This window comes from Calliopsis andreniformis, chromosome 2 (genome assembly GCF_051401765.1).
Source record: "Calliopsis andreniformis isolate RMS-2024a chromosome 2, iyCalAndr_principal, whole genome shotgun sequence".
Lineage (NCBI taxonomy): Eukaryota > Metazoa > Arthropoda > Insecta > Hymenoptera > Andrenidae > Calliopsis > Calliopsis andreniformis.
In genome coordinates, this window is record NC_135063.1 from 12,653,268 (window position 1) to 12,673,787 (window position 20,520).

The 20,520-nt window shown below is 35.4% G+C and overlaps 4 protein-coding genes across 11 annotated transcripts; 2 read left to right on the plus strand and 2 right to left on the minus strand.

Annotated features, from left to right (window-relative positions):
* Positions 1-72: 72 nt before the first annotated feature.
* Positions 73-7,119, minus strand: LOC143185177 (uncharacterized). Of its 2 annotated transcripts, none has more exons than XM_076387957.1 (8): positions 6,807-7,119; positions 4,730-5,383; positions 4,473-4,619; positions 4,198-4,401; positions 3,808-3,874; positions 2,983-3,144; positions 2,679-2,766; positions 73-2,456 (listed from the first exon to the last, which is right to left on the minus strand). In XM_076387957.1, exons 1-8 carry the CDS (start codon positions 6,898-6,900, stop codon positions 2,364-2,366), a joined length of 1,509 nt encoding a protein of 502 aa, XP_076244072.1. In that variant the 5' UTR covers positions 6,901-7,119; the 3' UTR covers positions 73-2,363. The 2 variants fall into 2 exon arrangements, with proteins under 2 accessions (XP_076244072.1, XP_076244064.1); XM_076387949.1 differs by having other exon boundaries at positions 2,679-2,784.
* A 1,874-nt stretch (positions 7,120-8,993) lies between these two features.
* LOC143183593 (solute carrier family 53 member 1) lies at positions 8,994-13,919 on the minus strand. Of its 6 annotated transcripts, XM_076385228.1 has the most exons (12): positions 13,784-13,919; positions 13,261-13,414; positions 12,928-13,187; positions 12,598-12,859; positions 12,348-12,523; positions 12,178-12,279; positions 11,873-12,110; positions 11,599-11,793; positions 11,360-11,529; positions 11,159-11,292; positions 10,424-10,625; positions 9,574-9,706 (listed from the first exon to the last, which is right to left on the minus strand). In XM_076385228.1, exons 1-11 carry the CDS (start codon positions 13,850-13,852, stop codon positions 10,436-10,438), a joined length of 1,950 nt encoding a protein of 649 aa, XP_076241343.1. In that variant the 5' UTR covers positions 13,853-13,919; the 3' UTR covers positions 9,574-9,706; positions 10,424-10,435. The 6 variants fall into 6 exon arrangements, with proteins under 6 accessions (XP_076241324.1, XP_076241334.1, XP_076241343.1 ...); XM_076385209.1 differs by lacking the exon at positions 10,424-10,625 and having other exon boundaries at positions 8,994-9,706; XM_076385219.1 differs by having other exon boundaries at positions 9,564-10,625.
* LOC143183645 (ribosome assembly protein METTL17, mitochondrial) lies at positions 13,861-16,603 on the plus strand. 2 transcript variants are annotated; one of them, XM_076385306.1, is made up of 10 exons: positions 13,861-14,018; positions 14,136-14,256; positions 14,403-14,556; positions 14,669-15,065; positions 15,135-15,294; positions 15,365-15,508; positions 15,582-15,653; positions 15,740-15,878; positions 15,947-16,085; positions 16,165-16,603. In XM_076385306.1, the coding sequence occupies exons 2-10, from the start codon at positions 14,212-14,214 to the stop codon at positions 16,253-16,255; spliced, it is 1,341 nt and encodes a 446-aa protein (XP_076241421.1). In that variant the 5' UTR covers positions 13,861-14,018; positions 14,136-14,211; the 3' UTR covers positions 16,256-16,603. The 2 variants fall into 2 exon arrangements, with proteins under 2 accessions (XP_076241421.1, XP_076241411.1); XM_076385296.1 differs by having other exon boundaries at positions 13,930-14,066.
* Cyp303a1 (Probable cytochrome P450 303a1) lies at positions 16,557-20,515 on the plus strand. The gene is made up of 10 exons (XM_076385267.1): positions 16,557-16,678; positions 17,801-17,886; positions 18,031-18,282; positions 18,358-18,787; positions 18,999-19,179; positions 19,243-19,351; positions 19,425-19,605; positions 19,687-19,804; positions 19,876-20,014; positions 20,123-20,515. Exons 2-10 carry the CDS (start codon positions 17,802-17,804, stop codon positions 20,305-20,307), a joined length of 1,680 nt encoding a protein of 559 aa, XP_076241382.1. The 5' UTR covers positions 16,557-16,678; position 17,801; the 3' UTR covers positions 20,308-20,515.
* Positions 20,516-20,520: the final 5 nt, after the last annotated feature.

Below are 20,520 nucleotides of genomic sequence, written 5' to 3' on the forward strand. Positions count from 1 at the left end.
TACTTGATCAAAATTATGTAAATGGTGAATTCTTTCATTACAGAAGCATGGTTCACAGAGGAGATAGGGAACTTCTTTATAAAATAAACAATTTATTTAGTAAAATAATAATACATTATTTATCATCTGTATTTTACACCAGTTTTCGGATTAATGGAAGAACGAAAATAACAATGGGTTAACGTTACACGTTTACGAAACATATCGCGAACATGAATCGGAATGTTCTGTCATTGCACCTACGCTACGGTTCACGACATATACGATCATGCTACAAATCGCTATACAATTGTTGTCTATTTGTACACAGATTGTCCTTTCATAGTGTCGCCCCTATAAAATTTAACGAATTCATTTTAATAGACGATGCGGTGCTGTGAAGGCATTGAAAGGCTAACGAGATAAAGTCATGCTGTCAACGTGTCTCGATCTCTTCATCTACGTTCATCTTTTAGGGAGACGAGTCATCATCGAAATCATCAGTTTCCTCTTGCGGGTATAGTATACACCACAGATATTGAAAAGTGTAAATAGTAACTCTTATTCTGAGTAGGTTGCATAGTTGGCGCCTAGGATTACATATAAGTGCTTTGAATTTGCCAAAATAAATAGTCATTTCTATATCTCATCTTGTTTACAATAATAGGCTCTTTTATCATAAAGACTGTCCCATAATTAACAGATGTACATATCATAGAAAAATAAAATACATCATCGCTTTCGTGCCAATGAATTTCATTCGCAAAGTGTTCGACGATAAGTGTCAGACATTTTAAGGGATGATTCTGCATACTAAAATAAAACGAACTGTGCTTGAAACATTGCTGAAGAATTATCAGTTGTCAAAGATACCCTTAGAAGACACCTATAGTGTCTGACTCGAGTCACTGTACTGACTTATTCTACTGACCTCGATGGCTGTGTCTGACCTGGCTATTCTACTGCGGCAGTAGAATAAATCCCAAGTCAGACACCTCAGAGCAATTTTATTCCTTATTTTTTTTTTTCTATTTTGGTATGTGAAATCATCACTCAAAATTTTTGATACCTGCTGTCGAACACCCTTGTACTGTAGATATAATAAAGGAACGAGTCCTTTGTAACGAATGTATATAGAATCGTTACTCGCGTAGATTGCAAAAATAATTGCACAAACAATAACACATATAAAATGTTAAACACATGGAAACTTTGAATATGCTCTCATGACTTATAAGTAAAATTAAAATTTCTTATGATAGCATTCTCAATCGCTAAAATATTTGAACTTTCAGCTATCATGCATTTTCCTTTTTCGAGGAACATCCAACTTAATCTACTAATAGTACACACACTATCGTCTAAAAGTTTGAAAAGGATTGTTCTTATTGAAAGGACAACCCTTTTTTAATCATTTCTAAATTACTCTTGTTTTGTCCAAAAGAACAAAAATAATGGAAGACTCATATACGTAATATTTAATAAAAGAAGCAGTGTTTGAGATATGTGATTGAAAAGAGATGTTCTTCTGCAAATTAGTTCTGATATAGAATAAAATATTTGTATATGTTGTTACTTTCACTCTTTTAACAAAGAGATATTTGTTTAACTAAAAAAATATCGCTGTACCTAAACTTTTGGACGGTAGTGTAGATGTGTTCTTATAATATAAATTTGTAGGATTATGACACAGCATATAAGGTACGCATAATTCAATCTCAAATATACTATGAATGATATAACAAATTTATAAGTACACATCCAGCTGGGATATCGAATACAAATCCATCTCTTACACTATCGATTCTCCAAAGTCAGAAGCTTCCTTCGCGAATCAGTGGTAATTAAATATTCACGAAATACGGTTCAAGAAAAGGAAGTACATCACTGAGATTCTTCAATAAAGATCATCGATAGAGTTGAAAATTGGACTCAGTAGTATAAAGTGATATTGAATTTCATAATATAATATGATCTCCAATCTGTACTCTATGTTGCAAGTTAATAATGGTGTGTAGAAAAATAATGTCAATCATATGGCTAACCATACTTGCTATGAAAGTACAAACTATAGTACATCATGGAGTTAAAAAATATGTGTTTTCAAACAAACACGATAGTTTCGCGACGACGTCGAATGTTCATCGTTCTTTTTTAATGATAAATCCCTTGCACAAAACGCAAAAATTGGCCCTTCGTCAGACCTTTAGTTAACTTTTTATATCTTGACTTCCTGCGTCATATAAGTATTAAAGTTGTATACATTCAATATATATATATATCTATATATTCATATATATATAGATAAATGTCTCCGATATGGTACATTAACAGTGAGCTAAGCACCAGAAAAGGTATTTAAAGTAAATGTACTCTTACTGAAACTATATGTGGTCCTCTTCTTTATTGGTTTGGGCTGGTGTTGCTGGTGTTGGATCGTCATGGAATAATGGATTCTTCACTTCCATCTCGCCAGTCTTGAAAGGAAATGATAATTCTATAATTTATTTTCTTATCTTTTGTGGCGAGGATTCATAACTAGACTGCAAATCTTCTTGAATTTATAAAGCAAACGTCTTAATATTTAGAAAGTCAAATAAATTTCTATTTAATTCCATTATTTTATTAGTCTCTGGCGAATTTCTAATTTGCATAAAAATCTGCAATCTATTTATAAGATAATCGTGAGAGGAACTTACAGTAGCTAATCCTGGACACTCGTACACGGTATAATCTCCCTCTTCGTTCTCTTCTTCGCTTTCGGCCTCAGAAACCGAGCCAGGATCTCTGGACGCAGAAACACGACTGCACAAATTATTATTTAAACGATATCCCCTAATTAAGAATAGAATCAGGAAAGTATCATCTTTCGAAGGTTCCTTCGAAAGTTTAAGGGGAGTACTCACTGAAGTAACTGATTTCTCGTTTCTTTTTTGAATTTGAAATACACGAAATTCAGGAAACTATAATTAATATTCTACCTATGTCATCCAAACGACTTACTTTTCCATGGCTATAATCTGTTGCTTTTGATGCTGAAAGTGGTACATTTGGGCAGACTGAGCTAATCTTTGGTCTCCCGAGGGAGACACCTCTTTATTTGGTCCAGTCACACCATACGCAGGGTATTCTATGTCAGCAGCTGCTTTAGCACCTCTCTTTAATCTGCACAAAAACGTTAATCATAATACCCAAAAAATCGCTGATTCGGGAGTCATTAATCAGCACTGCATAGGTGTTCGATGATAGGTGTCAGAAATTTTAAGGAGTGAATCTATATACTAAAATAAGAGGCAAATAATGATAGACCAAATTGCCTTCAGACCTTTGTTTCTAAGTTATTAATTGTTGAGGAAACACCTAAAATACGCTTGAAATGTGTCTGACTTGTTGTGAAGTATTCTACTGATATAACTGTTTCTCGTTATACTGATATCACTGTGTCTGACTTGTGAACACATTCTACTGATACCATTGTGTCTGACATGTTAACCCATTCTACTGATATCACCTTGTCTGGCTTGTGAACCCATTCTATCGATATCACTGTGTCTGACTGGAGACTTATTTTACTGGCGACGTGCATCACTCAGGTCAGATATGACCAAGTAGAATAAGTCCTGAGTCAGACACATTTTACACATATCTTTTAGGCATTTTCTCAACAATTATGTAGAAACGAATTATATCTTCATTTGTGCCTTATTTTAGCATGTAAGATCAGTCTCTAAAATTGCTGACACCAATTGTCGACCGCCCTGTATATTCTCATTCCTGTTCTAGGTTCTAACGCGATTCCCTTCAACAGTTATCTCATTTTCGTATTACCTGCACCATGTTAAAGTAATCAATACAAGAGCAAACATAGCAGCCGCACTGCAACCAGCGACGATGGCTGAAAGTTAAAAACAGAAATCTTATACATGTTCCAAGTAATAATTCTCTTCCCTAATTTTCCAATAAAATAAAACATAGTTTAACACGTTGAATGCCATCACAGTCAATGATCGACACTTCAGATTAGATTAAACAGTTTGTCATAAATAAATGAACATTATTCCTGTGAGTTATATACTTTTACAAAGATCAAGGTTTTAGCGATTCGATAAAAAAAATAATGTGGAATACTAAATCCATCATTAAGCTATCAAATTATATTCTTTTTTTAACGAAAGATATGCGTGGCATTCAACGTGTTAAACTAACATATCTGCTCACCTATGAAGTATATATCATTGTTCAAATCATGGGTCACAGGCACAAACAAGGGATTCTGCTCAGCTTGCGTCGCCTCCAGAAGCTTCGACTCAATATCCCTCAAGTCCTCCTGCATCATACGTGTTTTCTCAACCATCGTGTTCACTCGTTCCCATTTACTCTCATTCTTTTCTGGTTTCTTGAAACTTGACTTCTCAATGCCACCTGTTAAAACATCATCATGATTTTATTATTACTATTCTTAACAGAGTAGATCCTAAAAAGGAGTAACTTACCCAAGAAGAAAGGAGCGTCTTCGTAGTATCTAGGATCATTGGGCTTCACTGCGAATGGATGTTCCTCCGAATTCGAGTCATCGAACCTAAAAGTGAACTCTGGCGTGGCCATATGCGGTTTCTTGAAACTCGACTTCTCATTACCACCTGTCAAATCATTATCATTTTATTGTTACTGTGAAACCTCGAAATATAATTTCAGATAATCTTTTAACAGATCCCAGAAGAACGACACCAAAAAAGAAGAAGAAACCTACCAAAAGAAAAAGGAGTATCCTGGTAGTACTTAGGATCATTGGACTTCACCGCGAATGGTCTCTCCTCCGAATTCGAGCCATCAAACCTGAAACTAAATTCTGGCGAGGCCACGCGTTGCTTCTGAGATTCCTCCTTCACCGAGCTTGCATAGCTCCCATGGAAGTCCAGCGTCGGCTCCTCTTTCATCCCCTTGTCGAGGTTCCTGGTTCCTGGTCCAAGGTCTCTGGTCTCTTCGAAAGGGAACTGTTTCACCAGCACATTGCGATCGTAATCGTAGCCCTCGTCCTGGGGGCCAGTGTCCTCGCGGGGGTAAGGCAATTTAAAACTGGGGTACTCCAAGGGACTGTCGAAGGGGTTCAGTTTGTACAGTCGCAGATAGGAGTTCCAGTCAAGTGGAAGATAATACTCTCCTTCGTCGCTCGGCTCGTTGTATCGCGTTCGTTGGTAGTTCCATTCCTTCTGCTTCGCCTTCCTGTGGAACTCGGCCAAGTCTGAGGCAATCTCCTTCTTGGCCAGGACGTCCAGGAGGTCCCTGTTCTTCCGCCAATCGGACTGGCCCAGGCTCTCCTCCAGCTGCTGCTTGCTGCGAGCTTGCCTCGCCAAGTACTCGACGTACTTGGCCACCTCCCTCAGCGCGATCTTCTCCGCTTCATCTGGAACGAGGATGAGAGCTTGGGTGGTGTGGGCGAACGGAGGCAACTTGTTGCATACACTGAGGGGCAATTTCAGAAGTCAATTAAGGAGAAATAAGTGTCTAAAGTGCATCGTAGAATACGCTTCCTTTATTTCATTAGACCCCAGTGGCTTCGTGTATTTCTTTTCTTCTTACTTAGTTTTGAATATTTGAAAACTACTTTGAGGAGAGTTTGGGTTAAAGAAATATATTTTTTAAGTTGTATAGACTTCTCTGGAAACTAATAGAGAATTTTTAGTACTTGGAGTTTCACGTAATTGTCGCCACGAAATTTCAAGACTCTTTTTAAGTTTGACAAAAATTATGTTAAGCAAAGATTGAATTATATTTACTTAATTCTAAGTTCCATAAAGAAGAATCTTTTTCAGAGTTAATTTTTGCAATTTTAAAGTAGAATGTGTGTACCTAAATTCCTCTGCGCTATTTACCAATTCTAATTTCTAATTAAATTAAATAAAAAATCTTACAATTTCCTGCAATAAAATGTGTGCTTTATGTTGTTTCAGATGAGCTCGATGTGTTCCTAGCGAAGAATACAGACTAATTGCTAAAAGAAAATGGCATTGAATCGTACAGCGCGTATCTTTTATCGTTCCACTTCCTGATGTTATCGAAACAGCGCCCGTATGTGGATTTCCTGCAGTCAACAAACTCGTCTACGTGTTACGATTCCACCGACACGTTACAGTTTAGAGCTTGCTTGGGAGCGACATTACGCTGTTTTCGAACTGTTATCGAAAATATGTCCTGTTCAGGAGACGTTCAGGAGGACCTCTCATCGGATGCTGACGCACCGAATCTCTAAAAATATCATATCCCCTCGATACCCACACTGTCACAAAAAAAGGAACAAAAAACCACGATAAGAACTGCTTCAAGAACAATTAGATACCAGGACCACAAGTTTCCCAAAACTAACGAAAATTCTATTTATCATTTCGACTCCCTTCAGATTCCCCAAAGCTACGCACCCTCATTTCCTGAACGAACTCCAAAAATGTCTGACGAGGTCCCCGCAATATGTGAAAGCATATGCAACCGAAGCATCTCTCTACCACCCACAGTCGAGCATAAAAAATTCAATGGACCCCATCAAGCAACATTAAGAACCTAATTACAATTACTCCATCTGAAAAGAGGAAGCAAACTCAGCGTAAAACGATCGCCTTGCAACGCACCGACATGCGGCAGCAAGAAAGCTGCGTCGACGAATTGCTGGGACAGGCTACCGAATTCTTGCTAACGAAACGATTTTCTTGCAGGTGACGAGGGAGACGGAAGAGGGATCGAGTGACAGTGTGCAGTCTAGGAATAGACTTGGTTGGACAGTGTCATTACCCCCGAAAAAGACAATGTTTTCAGCTGATCGTGGAACAGCTCACCTCGGTAGGGTTTCAGCTCGCCGGTGGAGAGAGTGATGAGAACGCAGCAGGGTAGCAGCAGCCATGTGCAGGTGCAGAGGTTCGGTGTCATCATCAGCGTTATTGCGACTGGCAGGTGTCCGCCAGGTGTGGTATCCACAGGTTTTTATCGCCGTCCCGTCCGTCGTGGTTCCATATGTAAGCACGTCATTTCATTGAGGGCAGACAGAGAGCTTGCGCGGTCAAGTTCCGCTGCAATCAATACCGCCATTACCCTTTCCACCGCGATTTGTCTCGGCGATCACCGAGCCTTCTCTTTGCCCTTTTGCACGCCGCTTCCAGCCACGACGATCCCTGGTCCGCCGGTCACGGATCTCTGTGCAAGGAAATATGGTAAACGTAGGAATTTGTGAATTAGAAATTGATTTCATCGTACGGGGATTGAGGGGTGGAGGGCGACGTGTGTGGAATCTGCTTTTGGGGGTGTGGGAGGGTGGGTTGTACAGCTCGGTTCAAATGTATTGGGAGGCTGTTTCTGATGAACTTTGGTTTTGGGATAGAGATTGTGGATATTTGTTGTCGAATCTTTGGGGAAATTCTATTGTGGGTGAACTGGGACAACATTGGTAGCAAGGGGAAGATTGGTAGATATGAGTTTGTTCATTTTTGGAGGCTATATGGGGTGTTCGATTACAGGTGTCAGAGATTTTAAGGGTGATCCTACATGATAAAATATCTTCGTTTTGGAGTTATTAATTGTTGAAGAAACGGCTAAAATATGTGTTAGATGTATCTGATTTGGGACATATTCTACTGATGACGTATAGTAGGCAGGTTAGGCATACCAAAGTGAGTAGAATAGGACCCAAGTCAGAGATAGCTCAGCCAGTAGAATAAGTTCCAGTTAGGTGTGCACCTGTAGTCGAACACTCAGTATATAATTATAAAAATATAATGGGTCGACGAGATCAAAAATAGCAGAAATTAGTCTTAAATAGCTATGTCTTTAAACTCATTTGGAATACATAAATATATTCAAGACTTGAACAATTATTACCGAAAAATATCATTCACAAATAAGTAAAAAGAACAAAAAAAAATCATCATTCTTTTTCCACCATATCTGCAATGTACTATTACTTTAACACACTCACTTGATTCTACTTATGTCTATCAATAAAGAAATGCAAAGTAGACAAGTATAAAAAGTATTGTACTTCAACAACACAGTACAATTATACACTACAGACATGTACATATGTATCAACATGCGCAAAAGTTCGCGAGCCTCTATAATTAGAAAAGAAAACGTCACTCGTAATTATCCATCTACGGTTGAATGAACAAAGTTCAAGGTAAAACCGAAGCAGGAAAGAAAGTCAAAATTTTTACTTCGTACACGGTACAAGTGTTGTTCAAACAGCTTTCAGCACACAATTCACGATGACTGTTCAGAGAGTATTAACGAGCCGTCTGTGTCTGACGTGGATTACGTTCGATGCATTCGCCACTAGCGATTTATTTACTCCAACTGTCGAGGAGTGGGTTGGAGTCGACGCGGTTGAAATTTATTGTATAGTATATTTCCATTAAGGAAATAGACGTTGTTAGTGAGAACAATGAACATGAGAAGAAAACGAAACAGTTAATAGTAAGTAAAGTAGTTAGATATATTTGAGAAGAGATATTTCTTCATTTCTTCATCTCTTCATCTCTTCATCTCTTCATCTCTTCATCTCTTCATCTCTTCATCTCTTCATCTCTTCATCTCTTCATCTCTTCATCTCTTCATCTCTTCATCTCTTCATCTCTTCATCTCTTCATCTCTTCATCTCTTCATCTCTTCATCTCTTCATCTCTTCATCTCTTCATCTCTTCATCTCTTCATCTCTTCATCTCTTCATCTCTTCATTTCTCCTTCTATGTATAAGAAGGCTGCTTTTTTGAAACAAAAGTAATAGACACCCAAACCTCTCCAATTAAATCAAAATGACGCATATCATATGTATGCTAGTATAATAACGCAATTAGGATAACAATTTAAACCAAAAAAAATAATTTCATTGACAGGTGGTTGAATAATTTTTACTTTTCTATCACAAAAAATTTCAAACCCATTTCCTGGGAGACTTACTTTCTTAAATTATGTATTTCCTTCTAAGAAATCAACAATATGATAAAAGAAAGGGTTAGAATAATACAAGTTCATTAAAAACATTAAAATAGTTTATTTTGAATACAATTTATCATCAATATTTCTTGCATCGAAGAGAAACACGCATATATCTTTATAAAGAATTCGACTTTCAAATTTAAATTTATCGCGCAACTCCCGCCAAATCGATCACCTCGAAATATCTCGAACGAAACGATTCTCGATTCTCTCGCTTTGTTCCCTCGATGAACGAGCGTTGCGTGCTCGAATGGATATTGGGTGAAAGCTTTCAATTATAATTATTATCGTACAATTCAACATTTATAATTGTATACTCACACGATATCTTCACGTTTAACCTAACCTACAGGATCACATCGACATTTCTTTGTACTTTGACGACTAGCAACGATTATCAACTTTCTTTTCATTTTACGTAACAAGGGACTGTGGCGAAAGACCGCCGAAAGTTTTGCTAATCAGTTTTCTTACAGTTCTCGATTTTCTTCATCTGCGTTACTCTTAAGTATCTAGATCAGAAATCAGAGTTTCACCTTTCGAGAAGGAACGTAGTGGTTTATTTTTCTCAGGTAGTTTTTGCTTTTTCTTCCGATTCACCACCCCGTCTGCTGCGTCCATCATTCTTAATATTTGCGTTTGGTCCGAGCAATCGACTGGCGCGACAGATATGTCTCTGACCGCCCTGAATTTCCCGCAATTATTTAGATGCTCGTTTTCCAAGCGGAAAAAGTTCCATACGAATCTCCTGTCAGAAAGGGTTATCGATTACTATCACAATCTGCGCGATAGATCAACGCCTATCGTATTGTCCGACTGATTTCGGATCTAACAATTTTGGTTAGAAATACACGTCGGACTAGTTTGACAAAACTGGGTAAACTTTCAAACAAAAACTTATCAAAATATGTACGTTTTATTTTATGTGAAGTTTTTAAGATTATTTATTACTTGCGATTAATAAGCATTTGAAGAATCTGAAATACTTTTTGACTGTTACTTAGAAGTATGAACCCTTAACATATTAAAAAGATGTCATTTAGTTTTCAACCCTTTATAACTCTTCTAATTTTTGAATATTTAAATCTGTAACGAACGATAAAATGAATACCAAATTATTATATAAAAATATATAAAAACATATAAATGTTTATAACAGTTTTACATCTTCTAGATAGTTTTTCAATACCTTCGTAAACCAACTCCAAAAAATATTATTTATAAGATGACTCGATAATTAAAAAGTTGAAAAATATTTCAAGTTCTAGCCCTAGAAAACTTGCTCTATAGTTTACCCAGATCTGTTAGTAAATTAAGAGCTGAACATGCTGAACGTGCAGATTAGTGTGCGACTCAAAGGAAAAAAGAAAGAAAGATTATAATTTCATAGAGTAAATAAATTGGTATACAGTGTTCCTGTAATGTTATGTATGGCCAATAATTCGAAGGTAAAACTCGCAATTACAAGGTATGAATTTCAACGATCACGGAATTTGGTCAGCCCATCGGCGTCGTCGTTCGTACAATCCATAAGACGTAACGCTGCCTTCGGTTCATCGTCTTCATTGTGTCTATACGGCCCTATGGAGATATCTCGTACCGCTCGAAATTTGCCTACGTTGTACAGGTGTTCGTTTTCCAGACGAAAATAATTCCATATGTACCTTCTATCAACTGATTAGTAAGACGAACTGGATTCACCATAAATGTTTCTTATAGTATAAGTAGAGTGGTTCCTAATCACCGTTAATGCAATTAACGATCAAACAGTAATCGTAATGAAATGAACAGAAGCGTAATGTAATGAGCATTCGAAAAATTAAAAACGAAAGAAATATGTTCGACTCGTAAACAAATTATAAAGGAATAAATAAAGTAGGAATAAATAAAGTAGGAATAAAGATTGAATAAATAAAATATCGTTTCACGTGGTATCATTTATTAAGATTTATTAGTTTCACTCAACAGACATTACGTTTTGAGTAGGCATTGCGTGAACTGAAATGTCAAATGATCTTAAATATCATGCAAGCGAAAATACGCATTAAAGCTTCGCTGAAAATGATATACTCCACAAAAATTGTGCGGTTTAAAATGTATGTACTCAGTACACGTTGGATGTACTGCGTACGAGCAGAATCATGGCTTTTGAGAAATGTATAGTTTGTTAAATAACGACATCAACTTATTGCTAACTTACCTGAACACTTCCAGTGGTGCAACTATGGAAACCATTAAGTCTGCGTGTACATATCCCATTTCAGTGAGAGATAAAGAAAATGCCCAACCAAAACGAAGTATAAAGTCCTCGATTATAGCGAAATAATAATAGAACTGTAACACAGTAACATATTAGAGCACTAGCTGTTGAGAGAAATAGAAATATTTATTTCAAACTCACCGGAGAAGAATATACTATTTCTTCTCTAAGAAATTTGTTCTCTCCTGCGTTACTATCAAACAGTCCCCAGTCTAATTTCACATCCCATGTGTATGCGAAACAAGAACTCACTATACTGGCAGTTATCCATAAGTAAAAGTACGGATTTTCGGTAGACATTATATAATACTCTATAAGAAGATATATCTTTAGAAGTACACAGCTTTATAGATTATACAAATGATTCTTCTGAGACTTACTGGAATTAGTTAAATGTAAATACGAGAAAACTACGACAAAAAAGCTGGTGGCATACTTCGCCGCATTTGCAAGATGCGGGAAAGCTTCTCTCGTATCCCTGTATCGTCTCAAACATTGCGCGAATCGAAACCATGCTGGTAAGCAAGCAACGAAGGGTCTCATCGATAGTTCACGCATTATACAAGTTTCGGCGTCTACGGTGAAACACTTCTGAATTAATTCTCAACAATTTTGAAGCAAATTTCTAAATTTCTAAAGAGACTGATCACAAACCAGTGACATCTGTCCACGAAGAATTTTGTACGTAAAAGCAAACGAAATACTGGAAATCTAGGAAGACAGTGTGAAGTGAATTGAGTTGATCGGCAAGCCAGAAGTCAGCGAATCCGACATAAAAAAATGGTGCACAGAATATTCTGCCTAGCACACGCAGGGCCCAAAATCTGGCCTCGTATCGCAACGTCTTCGTTGGATTGAATAAAAATACAGCCAACAATGTGTATAGCAACATCTGCAGAAATCAAAACGTATGCCTCATTGCAGTTATCTCTCTTTCAATAATACTATGTATGACTTACAGGTTGAACAAACCGCGGTACTCCTAATGTATCGCTATACAGAAAACCTAAAACCGATAAAGACCAGACCAACCCAAACACGCTCGCCATTTCAATTATGTGCTGAAAATCAATCGTTTGTCAATAGCTAAAAATGAATTTTCTAAAGATAAAGTACATTCTAAAAGAACCTGTTCTGATAGATGATTTCGAGGATCGAGTTCAAATATTAAAACATGGTTTACGCCAGAGGATCTCCAACCATAGACATTTATACCCATGAGAAGAAGAAACTGAATCATGAGCAATGGTCCACGATATAATCGACACAAAACTCGCCAATTATTGTTGTCTCTGTATTGTATGCCTATAAAGTATAAAACATAATGTTACACCTGTCGAAAATGCTTTAATTTTATGTAAAATGTAACAGTTGCATACCTGAAATGATCACTGCTACAAGGAGGACAATTAAAGCTCCAGAAAACAGCCCAACTTTAAATGTAATCCATGGGGAAAGGTGTTCTCCAAGTGGAGGGACTCTTAATCGTTTCATAGCGCGTTGTCTGTCGCCGTGCTCTAAATCCCGCGTGACCAATGCCTCCGTTTCCGCTATAAGTCTGTCTATATCTTTGCGTGTGTGAAATAATGCTGTATCTACATTTTGTGCTCTCCATTTTGCTCCAATATCTATGTTTAAAAGCTAAAGCAATACAGTTTAACAAGAGCAGTAAAGATGTAAATTTATTACCAATTTTGTATTGTTCATACTTTATCATGCTTCTTCAGTATTTTTCTGAACCCTGTGAAGTTGAGATTCTGATAATTCTGAAGTAAAATGAGGAAAAGATAGAATTCTGAAAAAGCCAGTTTCAGTTCTTGAAGTTTACGTGCTGAGACTGGTTTTTTCTGCAAGATGTTATTGCGATAACGAGTTTTGTGATTTCCCTTTCTGTCTTCAGAAACAGCCAAAATTTCACTTAGTTCATTGTTGAGTGTTGCAAACCTACGAGTAGCTTCTGCCAGTTTTTCTACAACAATAAATCAATAGATTTATATATTTTACAGTGATGTATATTATAACTATAAAAAAATAAGATTTACCTAAATAAAATGTGTTGATTTTTGCTAGCTCCTTATCACAATAATGAAAAAACTTCTCATCAAATTTATTGAAGTAACGCTCCAATATATGTGGGTCTGTTATATCTGCAGCTGGTGCCTGCTCTACTGCAGCATATAACAATGCTTTCATTTCCTGCATAACATCATTATTTTAATAAATAAAAAGTACCTTATTTCATTCAGAAAATAGGATCTTAAAAAGCTTAATATATGGCTTCTAATAATTAACTGCAACAACATTACCTATAGAAATGCATAATAATATGCAAAAAATACAAAAATTAAATTTTTATTTAGGTCCCATTTTTTTTAGATATGTTTATTACAGTCTACAAATAAACAATGAAGATTAAGTTTTCTTATTTACTATTCTATTAAAATCTCATTGAACATTGTATTATCTATTTGTGGAAATATTGTTCAAGTATGACATTGATTCAATAAAGTTAGTATAAGTAGAATATTAGTATAAAAATACGGAAGACAGGAGTATTCACTGTACCTCATAATTTATATATTGTTTTCTCCATTCGGGTGTGATATGAGCACTCAAGTGCTCCGCAAATTTCATCTTTTTAGTAAATCAGATTACTCGAGAACGGTGACTGTATCTCAACGAATACGCCAAAGCACCAGCAGTAAGACTGACGATTCATCAAGAGGAATCATAACGAGTTATTTTAGGAAAAACAAATTGAACATACGATAAATATCAGCAGCTATAGGAATTTATTGAGGTTATGCGATACACTGTACAGCATTCACGATATCGTTATGCATATTTTGTAATTGTCAGTTAACATTCATATTAACTGTTATTACTTTAATCTTTAATCGATGTTTATTAATTTTAGGAACGCGTGCGCTTTATAATTATTACCTGGGAAAGGATTGTAAACAATAATTAAGTATTAAATAAAGTTAAGGAACATGTCAACAAGACTAACTTTTTCGAGATGCAGACAAATGCGATGGGTAATTAACTGAATTTGTAATTGATAGTGTATTGTATTAACAGAGAAGGTTTATCCTTCTTATTAATTATTTATTTGTTTAGAATGGTTCTAATATGAATTAAAGAAACTCCTATTTACTACTTTTCCTTTTTTTCTTTTTATTAGTACTCCACAAAAGAGAAAATGAAAGTAATAGATACTATAGACGAACAAATTTCAAATGCTGAAATAAAACATAGACAGCACCCAGGTATAATGAAGCCTAGGAAAGTGGATCAACCCAGTTGGCTTTTGCCATCTCTCAAAACAATTATAAAAGGTGAGTGATTAAGGTGTATTTTTTAGAATAAATTAGATTTTAAAGTAAATTTGTTAATGAAAATAAAAAGTTATATCATGTAAATGTGGAATTCATAATTTAATTTCTACAGATGAAACTCTATCAGCGAAACAACTTTATGAAGCTGGAAATAAAGTAGAATTACATTTGAGAGGTCGACATCCTCCTCTAGAAGGAAAAGATTATAAAATAATATTAAAAAAAGTTCAATCACGCCTACAAACGCCTGAACAAGAAAAAACAGATATTGTATTAAATAAAGAAGACGTACAGGAAAATAAGAAAGCTTTAAAACTCTACAAAGAACTTGCTTATAACTGGTCACCAATTCTGTATGACAAACTTACAAGTCTATCATATTTAGTTAATAGAAGTGTACCTGAGTATAGTGTATTGTATAAAATTTTTACTGAAATCAAAGATAAAGACAACAATTTTGTACCTAAAACATTATTTGACTTTGGTTCTGGTGTGGGAACAGTGATGTGGTAAGATATTTATGGAAATATTTAAGACAATGCTAAAATATTGAGATATACAAGTTTAATTTTATTTAGGGCAGCTTCTCAATTCTGGTTCAAATCATTGAGAGAATATGTCTGCATTGATATTTCTTCAAACATGAATGAACTCTCTGAATACCTCGCAAAACGAGCTAATCCACAAATCAGTACCAACCAAATTTTTTATAAACAATTTTTACCAGCATCTTCAACTGTAAGAATATTAATTTTCTTGTATCAACATATATTCAACATATATGCTTAATATAGTTTTTGTATTATAGCCAACTTATGATATTGTAGTGAGTGCATATTCTTTAATGGAATTACCAAATCAGAAATCTCGTATGGAAGTAATAGCGAAATTGTGGTACAAAACAGAGCACTATCTTATTATTGTAGAACAAGGAACAAGAGCAGGATTTGACGTGAGTTTTGTCTTCTATCATTTTCTTTCTCGCTATTGTTAATATATTTAACTGAGTAATTCCCTCCAAACAGTTAGTTAACGAAGCTCGAGATTTTGTACTCAATTACACAAAAAATAAATCTGGTGTACATATAGTTTCACCTGTGAGTATTCAGTATCTTCAGATTAATTAATGGTTTCTTTAATGTAGTTGGCATTTGAAAAATATTAAGTTATATAATTGTTTCAGTGCCCACACGAATTGAAATGTCCCAGATTTACGGCGGACGATACTCCTTGCAATTTCGAAATCGTGTATCAAACGCTACCTATCTTTGGAACCTCTGCATATAAACGCGAACGTTATTCATATGTAGTGCTTAAAAAAGGTAAAAGATGAAATTGTTATTGATTTTGAATTAAGAAAAATATATATCATCAATATGTTTGGTTCTAGGCGAACGTCCCAAAGAGGATCCTCAGTGGCCGCGTATCCTTAGACCTGTGCTGAAGCGTTCCAAACACGTTATCTGTCGCATGTGCGTAGCTTCTGGTAAACTGGAAGAACAGATATTTACTGCATGGAAAAACGGAAAGTATGCATTTTTAAAATTTTTGAAATATAATCTCTTGCATCTTACTAAATTAAAATATTTCAATGTCTCTTATTTTTAGGAACACATATCGCTGCGCAAGAAGCAGTAAATGGGGTGATTGCTTACCATTCAAAATAGAGGAGGCGTCAGACACTGAAAAATCAGAATAAATTAATGTGTATATTTCTAATTCGCTGTACAGATCCGTGATATTTATATAATTTTACAAACGTTTATTACTTTTTAAGACTCTTTAAATGGTAGAAATCGATGTACATTTCTGAGACGTGTAATTAAAGTAGGCAGCAAATGACAGTAAAATTGATATTCAAATATTAATTTTGGTATTAGAAGACATTTTCTTTTCATTGAGAAGATGTTAGCCAGATATTTTGGAGCGATGCGCGCGTTGTATTTCTTAAGAGTCGCAGTGACTTTATATTGGGTTACTCGTAAAGATTGTTATTCAACAACTTTGCTTGCAAAATAAAAGATCGTCAGAGACAAGGTGGGGTATTTAAAAGCCGTTTGCAGACTGGTCCATGGACAGTTCTACTTACACAACAGGAGAGTGCATTTCTCTCGGGCAAAAGGTAAGATTGGTTCAATGCTTTGCGAGTGGGGATACCGGCACTCCGCAATCGAAATTCATTTTGACAAGTGGTCATCCACAGTCCCTACGAATTTTTCGAAACTTAACAACTAATTTTAATAAACAATCCACCCTTTCTTTTAAAATTTTTTAACTCCTATCTTAATTCTTCCAAATTCTATTTCACTTATTTTAATTAAAGAAATTTAATATATACACATTCTACAAGAGATTTTCTTCATTGAATTTTTTTTTAATGTGCTGAAAATCATTAGTATTAATATTGTAAATTGTTTAGTATTATTATATGAAGAAAGTAAATGTAATTGTCGAGATTGTAATGAGTGATACAAGTATTTATTTAAACCATAAACAATCCTTTCACTGAAAGTGGTGTTTTATTATTTGGCCATGCATTCTCTTCGATCGATTAATAAGAATTGAAAAGAGGTAAAGAAAAAAAAGTGAAACCAAATTGCGTTAAGAAAACAGATCGCAATAAATCTTGAAAAATATATATTGAGGATTACGCAAGGTGTTATGAAGTAATGGAAGCGAGTACATGCCTCAGTTCTTCCGTATGCAACTTTCTCCGCGCGTCCGTAGCGTATTTCACTTTCTTCTTCACGAACGCAACGATCGGATATGAATTCTCGCCCCTGATTATTCGAATCGAAAAAAACTACGGTTGTTTATCCTTTGAAACCATTTCTATAAAAATATACCCTTCATATTTTATAAAATAATTACATTCAGTATAGAAGAAAAATAGCTTCTCTTGCCTTTTCTTCAAATTTACACAAGCACACAAATAATTTGAATTTTAATTCTATATACAGGGTGAAGCATGCCTGATATAATTTTTTTTATCCAAAATTAACTTATACTCCCTTTGCCCTTCAAGATCCTTGACCTTGGTTCAAGATTTTACAAAAAATATACTTGTAATCAACAATGGAAGTTATGACATAATCTTATAACTTTGTAGATGGCTTTTTCTAAATAATTAGAGAGAAGTTTGCATTATTTCTCGATAGAATCGAAACTCATGCTGTATTATTAAAAATACTAATATGTATAAAGTAACTTTAAGAATGAATAATTATACTTGTTGCGTTTTTAGAATGTTCTTCGCTATAATACTCCTAGTAATAGTGCTGCTACTATTGCTGTACCTGGGATCGAGGAAGCCGAAGGGGTATCCGCCAGGTACCTTCATCCTTTAATTCTATATTTTCACGAGCTTAACACTTTCACTGTCAGCTGTGACAAACGTGAATACCTTTTCACTTTTGAAAAAGAAAGTGCCCCAAATAATAATAAGGAAGTACTTAAATTCGGTTGCATAATCAGGTCCCAAATGGTGGCCGATTTTGGGCTCGGTTATGGAAGTGGCACGACTCCGCCAGGAGACCGGCTACTTGGTCAAAACCTGTTCCGCTCTCTGCAAGAAATATGGACCAGTGGTTGGGCTGAAAATCGGCACGGATCGCATCGTGGTGCTGAATAATTATGAAAGCATCAAAGCGATGCTTAACGATGAGAACTGCGATGGAAGACCCATTGGGCCTGTTTATGAAGCGAGAACTCTTGGGGTAAGAAGAGGTAAGTTATTATTAAATAATTGGAAAGAAACTATTACCTCAATAAACTAAAATTCATATGTATTTCTAATTGAAGGTCTGATCGTTGTCGATGAAAATCTCTGGGTCGAGCAAAGAAGATTTGTTTTAAAACAGCTTCGTGAGTTTGGATTTGGGCGGAAGAGCATGGCCACGATAATAGAAGAGGAGTCCCAATCGCTCGTCAAGCATTTTAAGAAATTGATAAATAATCAGCATAATAATCGAACTTGTGCGCCTAAAATGTGCTCCAATAATAATAATAAGCAAGATGATGATCAGACACGCGAAATCGCAAAGAACAGTGAAGATGTAGTAATAGATACTTGTCCAAAAGAGGAAACGACTGCTGATATGTGTGTGAACATGAACGAGTACATCGAAGTTAAGAAGATAGCTCAGACATCTCCTGGAATAGTGATTTCAATGCATGATGCGTTCGGTGTCACAGTTCTGAACAGTCTCTGGAGAATGATGGCTGGTAAAAGGTTGTCCCTTCTTTCCATTCATTTCGTCAATCTTGAATGGGTCGTCAATCGTATTTTCTTGATAATTTTCCACTGGTTAACATAGAATTTTTCGGCGACTGTTATTTCTTAATCCAGGATCAGTATAATTTCTGTTTCGATCAGTAGTAACATGAAATATTGATCGTATATTAATAATCTCTTTAATAATATCTTTTTAATTTCGTTTCAGATACAACATCGATGATAAAGAACTGATTTACTTGCAAAAAATCTTGACAAAATTATTGCACGAAATTGATATGATAGGCGCACCCTTCGGTCACTTTCCCATATTGAGATTCCTCGCGCCAGAAATGTCTGGCTACAAATCTTTCCTGGGTGCCCATCAGCCACTGTGGAAGTTTCTCAGGGTAATTGTACTCTTTGCGAAAAGACAATATGTATTCTACTAACATAAGATGTTATTATTCCAGAACGAGCTGGATAGTCATAAAAATACCCTCAATCCAGACTCGCCCAGGGACTTGATGGATGTGTACTTGACTGTTCTAAAAACGAAGGATTGCAGCAACACATTTTCAGGTGCTATAGCGACTGAAATAAAATGTAACGATTTATATATATCAATTATAATTATATTGTATTATGCTCATAGAATCTCAGCTGCTCGCAATTTGCGTGGATTTATTTATGGCAGGATCTGAAACCACATCAAAAACTCTTGGATTCTGCTTCTTGAACTTAATATTGTCTCAGGATGTTCAGAAGAAAGCGCAAGAGGAAATAGACAGAGTGATAGGGAGGAATAGGCCACCCACTTTGGAAGACAGGGCAAAGTAATTAAAATTTGACGATCCAATTTTGTTTCTAATTATCTACGATTGTGAATTAAATTTATCTAAATTACTTTGTTCCAGGATGACTTACATGAACGCTATTGTACTAGAATCATTAAGAATGTTCATGGGAAGGACTCTAAATGTGCCACATAGAGCGTTAAAGGATACTTATATTTTAAATTATAAAATACCAAAAGTATTATATTTCGTTTAAGTTAAATGATTGTTTAAATTTTGAAGAAGATAATTAAACTCACTATTTTGCAGGACACAATGCTTATAGCGAACTTTAATGGAATATTGATGGACGAATCTTGGGGAGATCCAGACAATTTTCGGCCAGAAAGATTTATTGATGAAAGTGGAAACATTATTACGCCACACACGTACTTTCCATTTAGCATTGGTATGTAGAACTGAACTGTAATAAAATGAATTGTTATGCATGATCAGAACGTTTTTATAGAAGTCTATAAAATTTCTCCTTTTATTTCATCAAATTTGTTTTCTATAGGGAGACATCGTTGCATGGGTGAAAATTTAGCTAGAAGCAACATATTTCTCATAGTAACGTCATTATTGCAGTCATTCACATTTACTCCGGTACCTGGAGAGCAGAAGCCATCAAGAGATGATTTTCAGGATGGTGTTACAGCTGGTACTAAACCTTTTAGGGCATTAATTTCACTGAGAACATAATTCAACGCTTTCACATTTAGCATAACTATAAACAAACGACGGTAAATTAGAATTTCTAATTAATTTAATAAGTTTAGTTGATAAACATAATTATTAGAATAATTATATCACAGTTTTAAGATATCAAGATGAATTCAGTATTTGTCGAAAATAAAACTTCTGACGAAATGATCTAAAACATATAAAAACGGTGTATATAGCTACATTAGTCAC